General features: G+C 51.7%; 1 protein-coding gene across 1 annotated transcript; it reads right to left on the reverse strand.

The window, feature by feature from the left end:
• Positions 1-1,256: 1,256 nt before the first annotated feature.
• Positions 1,257-11,208, reverse strand: EIF3D (eukaryotic translation initiation factor 3 subunit D). Its single transcript, XM_072655934.1, has 15 exons — positions 10,937-11,208; positions 9,512-9,644; positions 9,165-9,210; positions 8,852-8,988; positions 7,632-7,717; positions 7,150-7,222; positions 6,898-7,010; positions 6,656-6,788; positions 6,290-6,437; positions 5,917-6,047; positions 5,658-5,743; positions 5,446-5,575; positions 2,503-2,645; positions 2,123-2,403; positions 1,257-1,397 (listed from the first exon to the last, which is right to left on the reverse strand). The coding sequence occupies exons 2-15, from the start codon at positions 9,632-9,634 to the stop codon at positions 1,384-1,386; spliced, it is 1,644 nt and encodes a 547-aa protein (XP_072512035.1). The 5' UTR covers positions 9,635-9,644; positions 10,937-11,208; the 3' UTR covers positions 1,257-1,383.
• Between the last annotated feature and the right edge of the window lie 5,448 nt (positions 11,209-16,656).

The following is a 16,656-nucleotide window of genomic DNA, read 5'->3' on the forward strand; positions in this document are numbered from 1 at the left end:
ACCCCATTTCATTGCAATCAGTTTGATAGGATTCCATGGGAGTGGTGGTTCTAAGTTGTGATAGCAGACCCCAGAGCTGGGAAATACATGTTCTCAGTTCACTTGCTTAATCAGAGGAAGCTAACTAGATCGGACCTCTACCTTGTTGACCAAGTCCAGCCTGACAGAGGTGACTCAATGACACAGATGACAACTGCCCTTGTTGCCCCTCTGTCCTAGTCATCCCTCTATTGCCCAACATGGGAGATGACCGTAAGCACCTGGCGGCCAGCCTCTCCACTGGCCCAGGGATGAGCTCATCAGGAGCTCCTGAAAGGTCAAGCCAGGTTTGTCAAGGTCCTGCTCCTTAGCCTTTTTGTCAACCCAGGTTAATCTATTTCTGGTCTGTCTGGATATCAGGCACCATAAAACTAAGGTCCTGGAGGAAAAGAACATCTTAGATGGTGAGGAAAAGAACATCTTAGATGGTGAGGAAAATCTGGGGTCCGCTGCCTTCAAGGGAATGAGCTGTCTCAGTGCTGGACAATCTGAGGTACAGGTATAGACAGGCTTGTTTCTGGCTGCCCGGAAAGCAGGCCAATATGCAATTTCTGCCCCCCTCTCCACCCCCCAGTAACATCTGCTGCTGCAGCTGTCCTGAGTGCTTTAGCTCACAAGAACCCTGGGTCTAAGGGGCTGGGGAAGCTGCGCCCCATCTGGGATTCTCCGCTGGGTAGTGCTTTACACTCATAGAGACAGTCAGAGCTGAACACTTTGTACAACTAAAAGGACTATATGAAGGTCACCCATTCCACAGACAAGGAAACTGAGGCCTGGCCTGAGAGACCCAGTGAATGCTCCAAAGCCCCACAATCATCAGGTGTCACAGGAGCAGTCACACTTAGGCCTCACTGTTCCAAGCCTAGTGAACATTCCCTCCCTCACATCAGGGCTGGGGGGAGGACCCTGTCTCCACTAGAGGCCTCATGTCAACAGGGAGGGAACTGAGCACTCAAGGCTTTCCCCTGGGAACAGGCTGGGGAGCCTTCACATACTATCGCCCTGTGGGTGCTGAGAACCAGCCTGGCTTAAGGTGGGGAAGGCAGGGTATGAGTTCAGTCCTAGAAGCCCCTCTCCTAGCCCCTCCCACCTTTCCCTTATCTGCCTGTGAAGCTCTCCCTTAAACCCATGGCATTCCCTGCTGGCCTCTAATGACTGCTTTTGGGGCAAATCAGTCTCCTGGTCAGTGACTATGCCAAGCACCCAGAGCAAATACATCAATTAGGCTTTTCCTTTATTTCACCCATTAAACCTCAGTTTGTGTGGACAAGGTCAATCCCCATGGTATCCTCTGATCCCTTCCAGGCAGAAGAGGGAAGATATGCAGGGTCGTGTGCAGCCCACTCATGCTTCTTCCTCTGAAAGAGAGGGAGGGAGCAGGGTCATAAGTGCCTGCAAAAGGTCAGCCTTTTCCTTACTTCCTGAAAATCTCAAGCGACCCCACTGTGTCCTCTCACCAGGCCGGCCCATTTTCTTTTAGTTACTTGCTGGGTGGTCAGCAACTGAGAGCTGACAAAGGCTTTTGTTTCAAGAGGTACTGACTGGAGCCTTAACACACCCAGGGTTTGCCTACCCAGCCTCTCCCCCCTACCCCGCCTCTCCCCCCTACCCCCCTGCAGTGTCTGAAATGGGACTGGAATCTGAGTCTTCCTCCACACTGGCCCAGAGCTACTCCAGCCACGCCAGGGGCTCTCAGAGGACCCTAAGGATGTGTCTTGTCTAGGCAGCCTGCAGGTGGCCACACAGGCAGTAGCCTAGGGCCCAGGTTCAGCTTCAAGATTCTCTCAGCACCACTTTCCCCTCAAGGGCCCCAAATCGGAGTCCCAGCTCTGCAACCAATGAGCCCTGAGACCTCGAGCAACTGTCTTCAGCTGGAGAACAGAGGTGTCCCCAGCACACCACCTTGCCCTGTCATACTAGAAATGGGAGCTATTCGAAGCAAAGGTTGGGAGGGCTGTAGGTGCCTTTGCTCTAGATGGCCCTCCCAGCCTGTCCCAGGATTCCTTGGGGCAAGAGGCACCCCCTGCCTCCATATCACCCCCACAAGGTCCGTGGAAGCCTGGCAGGGGCCGAGGCTGCTCACCTTCCTCCTCCTCCTCCTCGTCTTCATTCTCATCATCCTCATCGGAGCTGAAGGTGCCATCAGGCAGGCTGTAGACACGGATCACCTGTTTGTTGGGGTCCTTGAGGATCAGGTACTTGCCCTCCTCCAGCTTCATGCAGATGTCGATCACGCAGCGCAGGATGCCCCAAGCATTCTCCACGCTCAGGTTGATCTGGCTGGCAAACTCATTGGGCTTGAACTGTTGGGTGCCCAGGATGACGTGACGAGCCGAATCTTTGACGTGGTAGCGGGACACGTACCTGTGGACAGATGGGGGAGGTGTGATAATGTCACCACAGCCAGGAGCTCCATGGCAGCCTTCGCTGAGGGGAACCCACGCCCTGCAGCTCCAGTCTCACCCGAGCTTGAGGTACTCAGACCCTGCCAGCAGGGCGCAGCAGGTCCAGCGTGCCAGTTTGTAACTGTTGTTCTTCAGCTCTGTGGCAATGACCGCCCCACGCTGAGAGTCCAGCTTCTGTCGCCAGTCCACGCCATTGCAGTGCTGCCAAGGGAAAGGGGAGCCCCCAGGAGGTGTCAGCGTCCTAGGGCTCCCTCCCCCCATGCCACTCTCACTGCCCCACAGAGAACGGGAAGGTGCAAGGGACCCAGTGAAGAAAAGCTATCAGGCGTGCTGACCACAGCCCAGCCCATCGCCCACCAGGGCCCAAGCACCTGCCACACACACAGTCTGGGCAGGGCAGAGGGAAGGCCTCCTGCTGCCACAGCCATGGGCTACAGAAGGCACAGCACATGTGCTATGGGTGTACACAGAGTATCACCTAATGGGGAGAAGCCAGGAGCAAGGAGGAAAGCCTCATGGACAGGGTGGGCAGGGGAGCAGATGTGCTCAGGGGACCAAGGCTAGTCAGCAGGATCTTTTCCAGTAGCAGTGATGAAGCCCTCCCTGAAGTGAGGTTTGGGGTTACTTTCTGGAACGTGATGGAGGGAGACGACGCAGAGCTAGAGGGACACAGAATGGGACCATTGGATGGCAGGAGGACTGAATGAGAAAATGGTGAGGGATGGTCGTTAATAAGACTGAGCAGCATGGGGGAAGGGCAAGATGGAATTAGGAAAGGTGACCCTAAAGATCACAGGGGGCAGTGGAGGGAGGTTGAAGTTACATTGGCCTATGGGGTGGGGTGAACTGTCATATACCCCCATGAGGGGAAGAGAAGACAGAGGAAAAATCTGAAAGGATCAGGTGGTCAGGAGATCACTGGAGGATGAGCTTTGGGGCTGAATCAGCAAGGAGGCAGGATGTGCATCAACCACATGGACTCAGACTAGTGCCCTCAGAGGACTGACCTCACTGATTAAGAAAGGGGCACAGGATGATGGACAAAGTCCCTCCACCTCTGCCTAGATGGGACAGGGGCAGCTACAAATGAGTGAGACCACTCACAGAAAAAGCTCCTTCTGGAGAAAATACTCCCAACTTATAGCCTATCTCTCCCTGTCTACTCCTGTTCCCTACACAAGGGGAGGGAAGGTTAGAAGCATTTCCAACATTCACAGACTGAGTGCAAGGTGCTTTGATCACAGAGGTGCCCCAATCCTATGCACTGTGTGGGTAAGTAACTCTTGTCCTGCCCTTGTTAGCTTCCCTCTCTGATCAGGCCAGGCCTTCCACAACTTGGCTTCTAGTCTCATCTTTCCACCCAAATGCAACAGCCTTTTCCCAGTCCTTCTGGGGAAGAATCCCAGCCTTGCTCTTGCCTGCTGACTATAGATACACTGCAGGCTGTCTTGGGCTTTCTTCTCCTCTGTCTGCTTTCTCACTTGGGGGTCTCACTAGACCCCTGGGGTTTAATGATCATCTTTTCAGATTCCCAGACTTATCCAGTCCCACAGCACCAGCTGTAGGTGGACACTTCAAACTGGATATCCTGCAGGCATTTTGAATCCTACACCTCCAAAACAGAACTCATTTTTCCTCTCAAAACAGCTGGCAATGCAGTGGACAGAGCACTGGACCTCAAGTCTGGAAGTCCTGAGTTCAAATTAGGCCTCAGGCTCTAGCTATGTGACTGTGGGCAAGTCCTTTGACCTATTTCCTCACTATAAAATAGGGATAATCTCATCTAACCTCACAGGGTTCATCAAATGAGAGAATAGTTGCAAAAAACCTAGCACATGGCCTGGGCTACATAAAGGCTCAGTCCCTTCTCTTTCCCCGAGCTGTCCTCTTTGGCATGCCCCCTTTCACTGTTGAGAGCAGCCCCATTCTTCCAGAGGCCAATCTTGTGTTCCTCACCCTGCATATCCCATCAGCTGCTAAGTCCTAGGGCCTCTTTTCCTACGCCACCTGTCCCATACAGATGCTTCTCTCCTCTCAGCTGCAACCCTGCCCCCACTCCCCAAGTAACGCTCCTCTAGATTCTTCTGGGTGGATCTGTGCTTCCCAGCCAGGCCATGAGCCAGACATCACACATACTGCTCTACCTACTCTGACTACTCTCAAGAGGCTTTCTTGGGTATGCCTGGCCCCAGGCCTCCCCAAGGTTACCTCTCCCCTATCCCGGATTCACCTTGTCTGCTCTGATCTATCCATGTGGTCCCCCTATTAGATGAGAGCTCCTTGTGGGTATAAGGCAAGATGGCCTTTTTAAATATCCTCAGAACTCAGCATGGTCATCAGTCTTAGCAAGGGATGGACAGGGAACTGCAGAAGCAAGGGGTCTGCTACATTCTGCTTCTCATCCTGGTCTTATTGGGCTGTTCTAGGACAGTTCTATGAGAATGTCCAGGGAAGAAAAACACACCTGCTTCAGCTTTTGTTACGTCCCTCCAAGCAACAAGTGAGGGGGCGGCAGACTAGCCCTTTCCTGCAGATACCCAATGAGGTCTGGCAGTGGCTAACCTGCCAACCTGCCTACCCTGTAACCTAGAGCCAAGAGGAGAAGCCAAGGCAGCTGCTGGAGGGTGGCAGCTGCTGCCTGGGACCAAGACAGGGAGGAAGCACTTCTTAGAATGAGACTTCCTAGATGGGCATGATCAGGCCAGTAACAAAGGTGGAAGAAAGGAAACCAAGGCATGGAAGGGGAGGCCACCAGGCTGAAGATACAAGGCTTTGGACTAAGCTACTATGGGAGCAAAATAAAGACTGAAGCTCAAACACACCTACTCTATGTAGATGGTGGCAAGAACAAAGAAAAGCATGGGCAGTGAATGGCTACTGCCCATTGTCCACCACGTGGACATGAAGTGTGGAGCCACGGGAGAGAAAGGCCACAACTGGCAGAGAATTCCGGGTCACTCTGCAGGGAATGAAGAGGGAAAGGGGCTGGGGAAGCACTCACCCTGGAATCCCACTCATTGAGGGTCTTGATGTTGATGAAGGACACCTCTCCATTGGCGCCTGTCATCACGCCATCATGCTCACAGCGGACAATGAGGTCAATGTCATCACCGAGCTTCCACCTGCGGTACCTGGGAGGAGGAGGTTAGACTCAGTAGGCCGGCCTGGCCGCAGCGGGTCACAACATGTGCCCCAAACAAAGACACAGCCTACCGGTATGCCACCGAGGCAATCTCATTCTTGTCCATGTCATCCTCCACAAAGGGATTTGGGTTGGGAAACTTATATCTTTCCTTTCCCTGCACAGAATTCAGAAGAGGTAATGAGTGCAGACTAAGAATGGAGGCAGAGCAGCAAGGAGGAGATGCACCCCAACCCTGGCACGGAGGCCAGACCCAGCCTGGTACCTCCCAGGGAAGCCCTGGTCCCCTTAAGAAAAGGCTCAGTGGGTATGATTTCTTGACTTCCTCACCATTCTCAGGCACTGCTGGGAGAAATTGTGATTGATGTAGGTTGCCTCCATGGCAAGGTTCCGGGGTGAGTTGAAGGAGTTGCCTTCATCCTGAGGGGGCTCGTTGGCAGTTTCACTCACAGTCAGGAGGTCTACAAGGAAAGGGGAGGGTGAGAGGGTCTGAGCAGGTAGACAGGCACCTGCCTCTCCACTGAGAGCAGGGCACTTTCTGCAGGGCAGAAGCCCTGGCTGTGCAGGGCACTGCACAAGCTCTTTGCTGACCCCTCCAAGGTCATGTAGGTCACTGAAGGTAACAGAGGCTCAGGGTGACAGATGACAACTCTAAACTAACCAAAGGGATCCTTCTGTACCCACATCCTCTAGGAAAACTCACCAAAGTCCGAGTTGTCCCTTTTGTCAAAGAAGAGCTTGGACCCAACCCTCTGGACGACAATATCCCAGGAATAGACAGAGCGTGTGCAGCTCATCAGCGTGGCCAGGATGGCATCCGTGGCAAACACGTTGCCCTGAGTCTTTGCCAGCTGCCGAGAAAACAGGAATTACCAACCACCCACCAAGGCAGGAGCAGTTGTGGGGAGGGCGTGCAAACAAACTTGACCAGACATTTAAATCTAGCCCCTCCTACATGCACGAGGGCCAGAGCTTGCTGGGGCCTGGTTGCCCCTACTCTGGCTGGGGAGCTTGAGAAGGAACAGGAGGAGAGATAAGGAGGCTGAGAGGCAGACACAAAGGGAAGCACCTTGCGGATGACGGGGTCATCTGTTGTGGTGACGGTGTGGAAAATGCGCTTGATGCTACGCAGAGGCTTCTCATTCCTCGTGGTGATCCGGTCAAAGGCTTTGTCATAATATTCCAGGACCCCACAGCACTCACTACAGGTGTGACATGGCGAGTCAGAGATGGTGGTAAACAGGCCGGAGGGCCAGCCCCCACTCAGGGCTCTGGGGAGCACACCCATTGTGGAGGGAAGGGGCCACTCACATGTCCTGCGGCTCTGACACCTCCAAGTAACGCATCTTCATTAACTGAGGAAAATCCATTTCTTCTTTCACCTCCCAGTCACTCCTCACCTCAACGGAAGAATCCCGAGGCTTCTATGGAGGCAAGTCATGCGAGAGAAAAAGGAGTACGTATACACCTAGGCAAGTGCCTCCCAGGCCAAGCAAAGCCTGAGTGACCCTGTGGTGAGACAAGAAATGGGTGCCCCACTCCCAGTTCAGGGATGGCTCCTACCTGGGATTTTTGGTCCCATTTCTGCCTTACTCCAAACTGCTTCTGAAACTTTTTTTGCAGACGTATGCGGTCTCTGAAAAGCCAAGGAAAAGGCAAGTTTAGCAGGAGGAGGTGTCCCTGGGGTCAGCATGCTCCTCAAAGAATGGATGCCCAGTCTCTCTGGCAAAGCTCTCAGAGTCCTGATGCTTCCCCTGCATCTGTCATTGGGATAACCATTAGAGAGCTGAGGTCAGAGCTGCCCTGGGGATGAGGAAAGTGCAGCAGTGCCTGGGCAGGGTCAGACTCTTCTTCTTGGGGGCATCACACACAATTTCTTCCCTGCTTCTCTAGGGCAATGGTAGGAGAACAGCCCCTAGGATGACCACAGGGGCAACAGTGAGCTGGCCAGCCCAGAACAAAATGAAGGCCCAGCCTGGGGGAGCAGGTACCCTCTAGCTTCTGCTCTGGCCAACAGGATCCAGCATGGGGAGAAAGGGTCTTACCTCTCTTTCTGTTTGGCGCTCTTGGGCAAGGTCTGCAGGCTGAACTGCAACATGTTCCGACGGTCCTTGTCCCTCCGAAGATTCCGCTGAGGACCAGAGGAGAGAAGATGGTCATATTAGACAAGGTCTGGGATGGGGTGGGGGGGACGATGACACATAATACTGTGATGGCCTAGGGATACTAACTCCATGTACAAATGCCACAGCACTCAAAGCAAGCCTGGCACCTGGGGGTGCAGGTGGGAAATATCTGTAATTAGGAGTTGACCACCCCCCACCTCTCCGCACCCTAAGCAACTTTACTGGGTCTTATTTGAGTCTCTTCTTTGGCCACTTTAAAGGGGCTTATGCAATGTACCAGGACCATCTGGTCAACAAAAGCCACCAAGAGTAATTAACTGGATGAAAAGGAACAAATGCAGCCCAACTTCCAGAGGAGGCATCCGCAGACGGCAGACAAGCACTATGAAGCTGTCAAGGCTTTCCCAATGCTATTCACCCTAATTCATGGCTGTTCTTGGGGAATATAGGGACAGAATGCTGTTCCAATGACTGAAGACTCAATGACAATTTCATTAGTCCCCATACACAAGTCAAATTGTACATAAAAAGGGGCAAAGTATGGCTGAAAGTGTAAAAATGTCTCTACCATAAAAGCATTCAGATTAACTCCAACTGTGAGGGACCACTTTCACAGAAGCATGTTGCTGAAACCATGATCCACCCCCCTCTGCCTCCCTCCCAGAGGGTGGGGTCTGGGCAGTCCCCACCCTTGCTTGCGTCTCCACCTATCTACAGGCTATGCATTACAACTTCTTACATCCAACCCACTCCTTTGACCCATCTGTGATGGGATGTTCTTGCTACCTGCCACTCTGCTTGGACTCAATCTGTGACTTCAGGGGTAGAGGAGCTCTCAGGTGAGGACACTCCCTCCACTAGCGTAGGCCAGCAAATGTCTCACAACTCAGCTTGCCCAGAGTCACAGAGACTGGCCACTAAGTAAATCAAATACTTATAGACTCCAGAATAAAATCCTTTTTAGTCCTACCTGCAAGGAGCCCGAGAAAGCCCTGAAATGGTAAGCAACTGCCAATGGGCCACTTTTCCCCAAGGAAAGCCTGACTTCAGTAAATGAATGGACCCCAAGCCCCATAAGCCAGGATCTTCAGTAATGCTTGGACCCAATGGCAGGACCCCCAAGATGGTTTGGTCCTAACCTGGGCAAACCTCATCCTATTCCTTTGGTAAGCCGTCTTCTGGGTCCGGGCTGTGTCTACGAGTTGGAAGCTGGTCTCATCCTCCTCATGGAAATAAGCGTATTGACTTCCACCCCCAAACTGGGAGGAATACTTATCTGAAGAGACAACACAGCAAATACTGACTTAGAGCTTCAGGCCCCTCATCTAACGTCTTCTGATGAAGAGACAGACCCGGGGAAGGCAGGACAAAGGGTCATGCAGTGGAACAAATCCTTTTCACATGCTATTTTCCCGAGTTCCCACTTCAGAAAGTCAGTTCAGCAACACTTACTCGTGTACCTCTTATCCTGGTAGGTGGCCCCTGTCCAGTCTGCAACCTAATCAGGATGACAAGGAGGAAGAGAAAACGCACAGGTCAGTGGGTCAAGCCACTGCTGCCTCAGAAATCCCCAGCCAGGGACCAACAGAGCACTCTGGCTAACAAAAGACCAGCCACGGTGCCTTGGGAAGCATCTTGTCTGTCACAATGACTTTCAGAAGGTCATGGCCTGTCTCAGCAGGCATCATCACAAGGAATACGGGTGACCTGGGCTTTTGAGAGAATGAAAACTCCAGCATGTGCTGCCAGCTAGCCTCAGCAGGCTTCACAGATTGGAATCCCTGCAACCTTGAAGTTACCTTTCCCAGCCGATCTCCTTTACTGAAGGGCTGATAGGGCATGTCCCGAAATTGTTCGGGGACTGCACAGGGACCCCAGCCTGAGGGGTTGTCCTGGATCACAGGAGTCATGAATTTTGCCATCTTCTAAAACCTTGAAAAGACAAGCAGATCATTATGGCCAAACCAGGAGATGCTCAAAGGGAAAAGAGCTTTTCCCCACCTCTCAAGTCTGGCTGAACAAACCCAGCCACATATACTCCCATAGGGAGTCACCTCCCCTGTATTCCCTGATTTCAACAACCATTAAAACCAGCAGCACAGGGATTATTATCATCTGATTTTTACAGCCAAAGAAGCCAAGCTTTGAGAAATGACATCTAGGGTCCAACCCACAGCCTAAGAACAAGGATCCTTTCCTGAAGACATCGGTTGCCATTGTTTCAGACTCTCTGTGACCCCATTTGGGATTTTCTCAAAACCACACTAGAGGGATTTCTCATTTTTTTTCTCTAGCTTGTTTGACAGATGAGGAAACTGAGGCAAGCAGGGTGAAGTGACTTGCCCAGAGTCACACAGCTAGGAGGGGTATGAGGCTGCATTTGAATTCAGGTCTCCCTGACTCTGGGTTTAGCTTTGCTGATAAATAACAACGTATCTTTGAGGTGCATTTTTATTTAGGCAATAGGAAACTGGAGGGTGTTAGCATATGCGGACATGGCATGCAAACCTGGACGCTTCCCAGCTAAAGTTGCACCACTGATACATTGTAACACTGCAAATCTTATCATTGTTGTAACACAATTGTCACACTTCTTCACTGACCCAAAGGAGGAGAGGAAGCCCCCCCCAGCACGAGAGGGCCCCCGCCACTGCCCTGGCCCAGGAGCCGGGTCTCTACGGCTGCTGGTAGGCCCAGAGTAAGGGGCTGCACCAAGAACGGACCCTTCCTCCAAGGCGGGGTGGGCCCCAGGGCGGGAAACCCAGTAGTGCCCCAGCTATTTACACGGGGCTTTCCCTCGGGCCGGGGCGTGGTTCTCAGGACCCCCCTCTGCCCCGTGGGTGGGCACGGGTACATAAGTGAAGACCAAGCAGGGGAGGGTCGGGTCACTGCCCGCCTACGGAACCTCAGTCTTCCCGGCTGTAAAGTGGGGCGGGGGCACGGCGCCCGCGGATTTAACAGAAGCTGGTGGCCTGGGATCTCGAAGCACTGCAGGATTAACTCCCGCAATCAGGGCCGGGCCCAGAGACAGCTCTTAAGGTAAGAAGGCCAAGCCCTTCCCACGCCAACTCCCGTACAGGTGGGGAAACTGAGCCCGCAAAGACTACCCGGCGACCAGACCTGAGGCCTGGTCGGGGCCGCTGGCTCCGGGGAGCGCGGGCATCGGGCTCCGCACGTGCCGGGGCTCTCCCGGGCCCCCCGGCCCCGAGGCCGACGCCGCTCACCTGCTCAGGCCCCGGCGGGTCCCGATGGCGACGGATGATTCCAGGCGCAGTACCGGCGCCACCAGCCACTTTCCATGGACCGACCAGGAAGGGACCCGGGGTGCGCGCGCAGCTCCCGGCGCCGTAAAGCGGCGCAGTGCGTCCGGCCTTGTCGTAAAACACTGAGAGAACGCGCCCCTTCGCTCTCTTCGGGTGGGGGAGGTGGAGGGCGGGGCGGAGCCGTACAGCCGTAAAGGGAAGCGGAACCCGGAAATGAGTCCTTGTCTTAAAAGGAGAAAAAGGGAGGCGTGCACACGTTACGTAAACTCCACGTCCGGCGAGGGGGCGGGATCAAGTTTTCGCTTGGAACGTGGCGTGGAGGTGATGATGATTACTATCTTCTCTCTCAGTATCCCATAATACCCCGCGGAAAACTACGACGCGCTAATCTGCCCCTCTGTATCCCATAGTGCCTCGCGTGGCGGGCGGCTCTTTTCTCATGCTCCTCTGTATCCCGCAATGCCCCGCGGCGGCCTCAGTTCTCTGACCCTAGGGGTTATCAAGGCCGGCCAGATAGGGGCGGGGGCGGTGGGGGTTGCCCTTCTCGCTGCCCTTGGTCAGCTGTTGCCTCCACTGCGGTTCATCCTGGCCCTTCTGCCACTTTGTGGATGTTATGATAATTACAACTCCAGCTAGCGTTAATCTGACGTGTGACAAGTGTATGACGTCACGCTGACCGATCCAGGGTCGGGAAATTCTGTGTTCAAATCCCACTGTGGTCACTTTGCACATCGCTCCATCTGCCTCAGTGTCCCCATATGCAAAATGGAGATGCAATAAATCCCTCTGGGGGTGTCTGGGATATAGCAACCAGCGCCCGCCCTGGAAGAGAGGTGGGAATCCACCTGGGAGGGCTGAACGCCCTGGGTTCGAATTCCATGCCTGACCCTTCCAAGCTTTGTGAGCCTGGACAAGTCACAGCCTCTCCTGGCCAACGCCCTTCCAGTTCTTAGGCTGTTTCTATAAGACAGAATCACAGAGATCCTACTTGAGATCATAGGAATCAATCAATTGTCCAATTATCTTTTTTTCAGTCTATCTGACTCTTCATGACCCCATTTGGAGTTTTCTTGGCAAAGAAAGTGAAATTGCTTCTCATTTCCTTCCCCAGCTTATCTTACAGATGAGGAGAGGGCAGCTAGATGATGCAGTGGATAGAGCGCCAGTGCAAGAGTCAGGAGGACCTGAGTTCAAATCTTACCCCAGACACTTGACACTCACTAGCTGTGTGACCTTGGGCAAGTCACTTAACCCCAATTGCCTCATCCTGGGTCATCTTCAGTCATCCTGATGAATATCTGGTCACTGGATTCAGATGGCTCTGGAGGAGAAGTGAGGTTGGTTACCCGCACAATCTTCCCTCACTCAAAACAAAGCCAAGTGCAAGTCATATCATCATTTCTCTGATGGCATGGTCTTCTTTGGCAACAAAGGACGAACACACACACACACACACACACACACACACACACACAGATGAGGAAACTGGGACAAATGGGGTTAAGTGACTTGCTCAGGGTCACACAGCTAGGAAGTGACTGAGGCTGGACTCGAACTCATGAAGATAAGTCTTGAGTCCAGGACTGGTGCTCTAGGCATGATGGTACCCCTACCTGTCCTTTAAGGAGGCTGAGGCTCTGTAGCTGGAATTTGGTGGCAGGCTTTAGGCTGGGGGCTCAGTTCTGATTCAGGAACACTGGAGTTTGTTGATTGCTTCTGATGGCTGATTTCGAGGATGGGGGGGTGGGGTGGAACTTTTCCACAATTACTGAATATCAGAGTTGGATGAATTACCCTATCCTTGTATGTAGACCAGGGGGAGTCTACTTTGGGGATTGTTCCATTTGTTAGGAAGTAGGTGAAATCAGCCTCTTTGGAACATCCCCCCTCTGATGCCCATCCTGCCCTCTGGGGCCAAGCAGGGCATTTCTGACCCCTTCTGCAGGACAGCCTTTCCTTCCTCCCTTTTCAAGCACAAACAATCTCACTTCCTTTCACCTCCCTCTTAGGGTGGGATTTCAAAGCTCTTCATGTCAGTTACCCTCCGGTGGACATGCTCTATAACAATGTCCTTCCTAGAATTTAGCAGATGCCTAGGCTAGAACACCACAGTACAGATTCAGTCTTCTCAGGGCAGAGGACAGAGGTCTGGGAAGCTGCTACACTTGGATCAGCTTTAGTGTGACCTAGACACAGACTAGTGTGGACTGGGCCAAGCTTGCCAGAGGAGAAGGATGTTGACCTAAGTCTCAGGGGAGGGCTCTCAGGAAGACCAGAGGCCCGGGAGTCAGACATAGATGTGTGCCAGGGGCAAGCCAGCACTCGGAGACAGCTAGGGTCAGCAAGGGTTAAAGAGAAGGCAGCTGAGAGGTCTTGATCATCTCCGACACCGTTGTCTTCTTTTGCTTGATTTCAGCCTTTCCCCGAAATTTCCCAGTACCTGTAAGCCTGAGAAAGTCTGGATAGAATCAGGACAAGGATGTGCTGACAAAGTGCCCAGTGGTCTAAGGAGGAAAGAGCCTTAAGGGTTAGTGGTAAAGCTTTTCCTGACCTGGTGTGGGGCATTTCTGACCCGGTCAGTTCTCTGGACACACCCCTTCTCCCCTCTGCCCATCTCCCTGATAATCAGGGCTGCTTGATGCCAGTCCTTCAACCCAAACAAGGGACATGAGGAATGTGGGAATTTCAGGCACCTTAGCAAGGCCAATGGTGTGTGTGTATGTGTGTGTGTGTGTGTGTGTGTGTGTGTGTGTGACAGATCTGAGACTTTACAGTTTATGGGGAACTTTGGAATATATGATGTTATTTAGCATCTTTATGGAGTCATGACCACTTTGTGAGGTGAGGTGCAGAGGAGAGATTTTTGTGTCCATTTTAAAGCTGAAGAAACTGAAGCTCAGAGGTCATAGTTTATAGGCAGCTCATTTGGTCTGCTCCTTTCATGTTACAGGTGGGGAAACTGAGGCTTAGAGGTCATAGTTCATAAGAAGCTTGCTTGGTTTCCTGCTTTCATGTTATAGGTGAGAAAACTGGGGCTCAGAGGCCATAGTTCCTAGGGTGACAATCTAGGGTGGCTAGGGTGGCTCCTCTCATATTCTAGGGCAGGAAACTGAGGCTCCAGGGGTGAAATGAGATGTCCAAGATGGTAGAGGTGGGACAAGAAGCTAGAGATTCTGGGGCCCCAGTTGAGCTTAGCACCATTTCCTTGTTTTACTAATGGGTAACCAGTTCCCTTGTTACACAGATGAGGAAACTGAAGAGAGGCAATGATTTGTGCAAGGTCGTACAAGCAGAATATGGTGAGGCTGGATTCAAAACCAATACCTAGCACATAGTAGGTGCTTTAGTGGTTGATGGAAGGAAACCCAGTCCCTCTGAGTGCAGACCTGTGCTGTCCTCCTTTTAGAGTGCTCACAGAGCCCAGGTGGATGCTCAGATGTAGAAAAATATGGAGAAAGAATATGGAAAGGAGGGCATTGCATCATCCTGCTGCAGTTGGGGGATGGGGAAGGGGCCAAGCAGGGAGAGGAAGGGAAGCCTTTGACTCACCACTCTACCCCTGCCTCCCAGGCTCTTGTCGCCCCAGCAGGTTCTAAAATAGAAAACCTGGGAGGATTCAGGCCTTTAAGAGTCTCGGGATGAAAGGCATGCCATCCATTCAGAGTCTCTGGTATTCATAATCATTTTTTATTTCAATTGAATGTAGACTCAGTCATCACAGGACCAGTTCTCAGAATAGAGAGGTAGGGACCTGTTGAATCAGCCAGCCCACTTCCTGCCACCCTCGGGCATCGCTCCAAGTGCTGAGGCATCATCCACTTTCTGCTGGAGCCCAAGATAAATAGAGATTCATGGCCCTGGCTACAAGAGGCAAAACAGATTTCCATTTTCCATCCTTTCCTGCTGCCCTTAGTGCCAAATTACTTTGCTGGTTTGGAACAATCTTGTTGTTTTCTCTCAAATGAACCTTCTCTAAACACTTTCCTTGTCCCTCAGATTTCTCTGTGACAGGCAGCTAGGGGACTGGCTGGATTCCTTATCAGAAGACCTGGGGTCAGTCACATTCTGCCTGGTTGACCTTGCCTTTCCTCATCTGTAAAACTGGAGAATTAGAGTTAGGAAATGATCTCTGAACTCCCTTCTAGCTGGAAGATTCTGGGACAGAAGCTTGTAGATAAGAAAGGACCATTTCATTTCTTGAGCCTGTATCTCCAGTGCCCAGCACACAGTAGGGGCTTAATAAATGCTTGTTTCTTACTTTGATTTCCTTTCTCAAAGTTTGTTGTACTTTTAGTGATCTCCCCATAGGTGTCATTGTGGATGAGCTGTTTATATTTTTTCTTGGGCCTGCTTATTTCACTCTGTATCATTTCCTATATATCTTCCCAGAAGTTTCTGAATTTTCCATATTTCTCTCTCTGTGTTCATGTTTTATGACACTAATGTGGCATGGTTTGTTCAGACCCTTCCTAATCCAAGGGGCACTCACTCTGTTTCTAGTTGACAAATGGGGCCAGGCACCATACGAGAGACGGAGGGGACAAAGGGAAGGAAAAAGGTCACAGACTGCTGGAGCTGGGAGGGGCCAGGTCCCCTCTCTGGACCAGCTTTCTCAGTGGTAAAACAAGGACGATTGGACTCGTCAAGTACTAATGTTCTATGATCAGGAAATTCCAGGGACCCCCTCTGGCATTTCAAGATCTGTAACAAGCAGGATCCTGACAGCCTTCTAAGCCTTAGTATGCATTGATCCCCTTCCTGCATTCACTCGTTTGGTCAGACTGACTTTCCCTCTCTTACTCCCATGTGACATTCCAATTTCCCATCTCAGCCCATAGGCTGACCCCTATGCATTTAGACTCCTAGGTGGTCAAGTAGATAGAACATTGGGTCTGGAGTCAGGAAGACTTAAATTCATATCCAGCCTAGCTGTGTGACCCTGAGCAAGTCACTTCACCTTTTTTGCCTCAGTTTCCTCATCTATCAAATGAGCTGGAGAAGCCAATGACAAACCTCTCCAGGATCTTTGCCAAGAAAACCCCCAAAGGGATCATAAAGTCCCCCAACCCCATCACAGTCACATGACTGAACAACAACAACACGCTTCTCGGTGTGTAGTCTTCATCTCTTTCAGTGTTTATCTCAGACATTGCCTTCTAAATGAGGCCTTTCCTGACCCTCCTTCCCTGATCCACAACTGCTAGACCTCCTTAAAGTGACCCTACATTTATTGTTTGTATGCTGCATGTACTCATGTATTAACATTGTGTTTCCTGGTAGGTTGTATGTTACATGTATGTTTGCATGTACTGACATGTTCATGTTGTGTTTCCTGGTAGAATTTATGTTATATGTACTCATATATTCATATTGGGCTTCCTGATAGAATGTAAGGGATGACTTGCTAGGCAGGCATTTAATCACAGCTTGTTGGTTGTAGCACAGAGTCAATCATACTTATCCTACTCACCTCCTATTTAAACTTAAACCATATCAATCAAACAATTGACAAACCAGCATTAAAGGCCTGCTATGTGCCAGTGACTGAGCTGGTCACAGGACCTATAAATACAAAAATGAAACCACCTTGACATCATAGTTTCCATTCTACTATGGGGCAGGCACTGTGCCAGGAACTAGCGATATGAAGGCAAAAATAAACCTATCCCTGCCCTCAAGGG

The sequence above is a fragment of the Notamacropus eugenii genome, chromosome 3 (genome assembly GCF_028372415.1).
Source record: "Notamacropus eugenii isolate mMacEug1 chromosome 3, mMacEug1.pri_v2, whole genome shotgun sequence".
Classification (NCBI taxonomy): Eukaryota; Metazoa; Chordata; class Mammalia; order Diprotodontia; family Macropodidae; genus Notamacropus; species Notamacropus eugenii.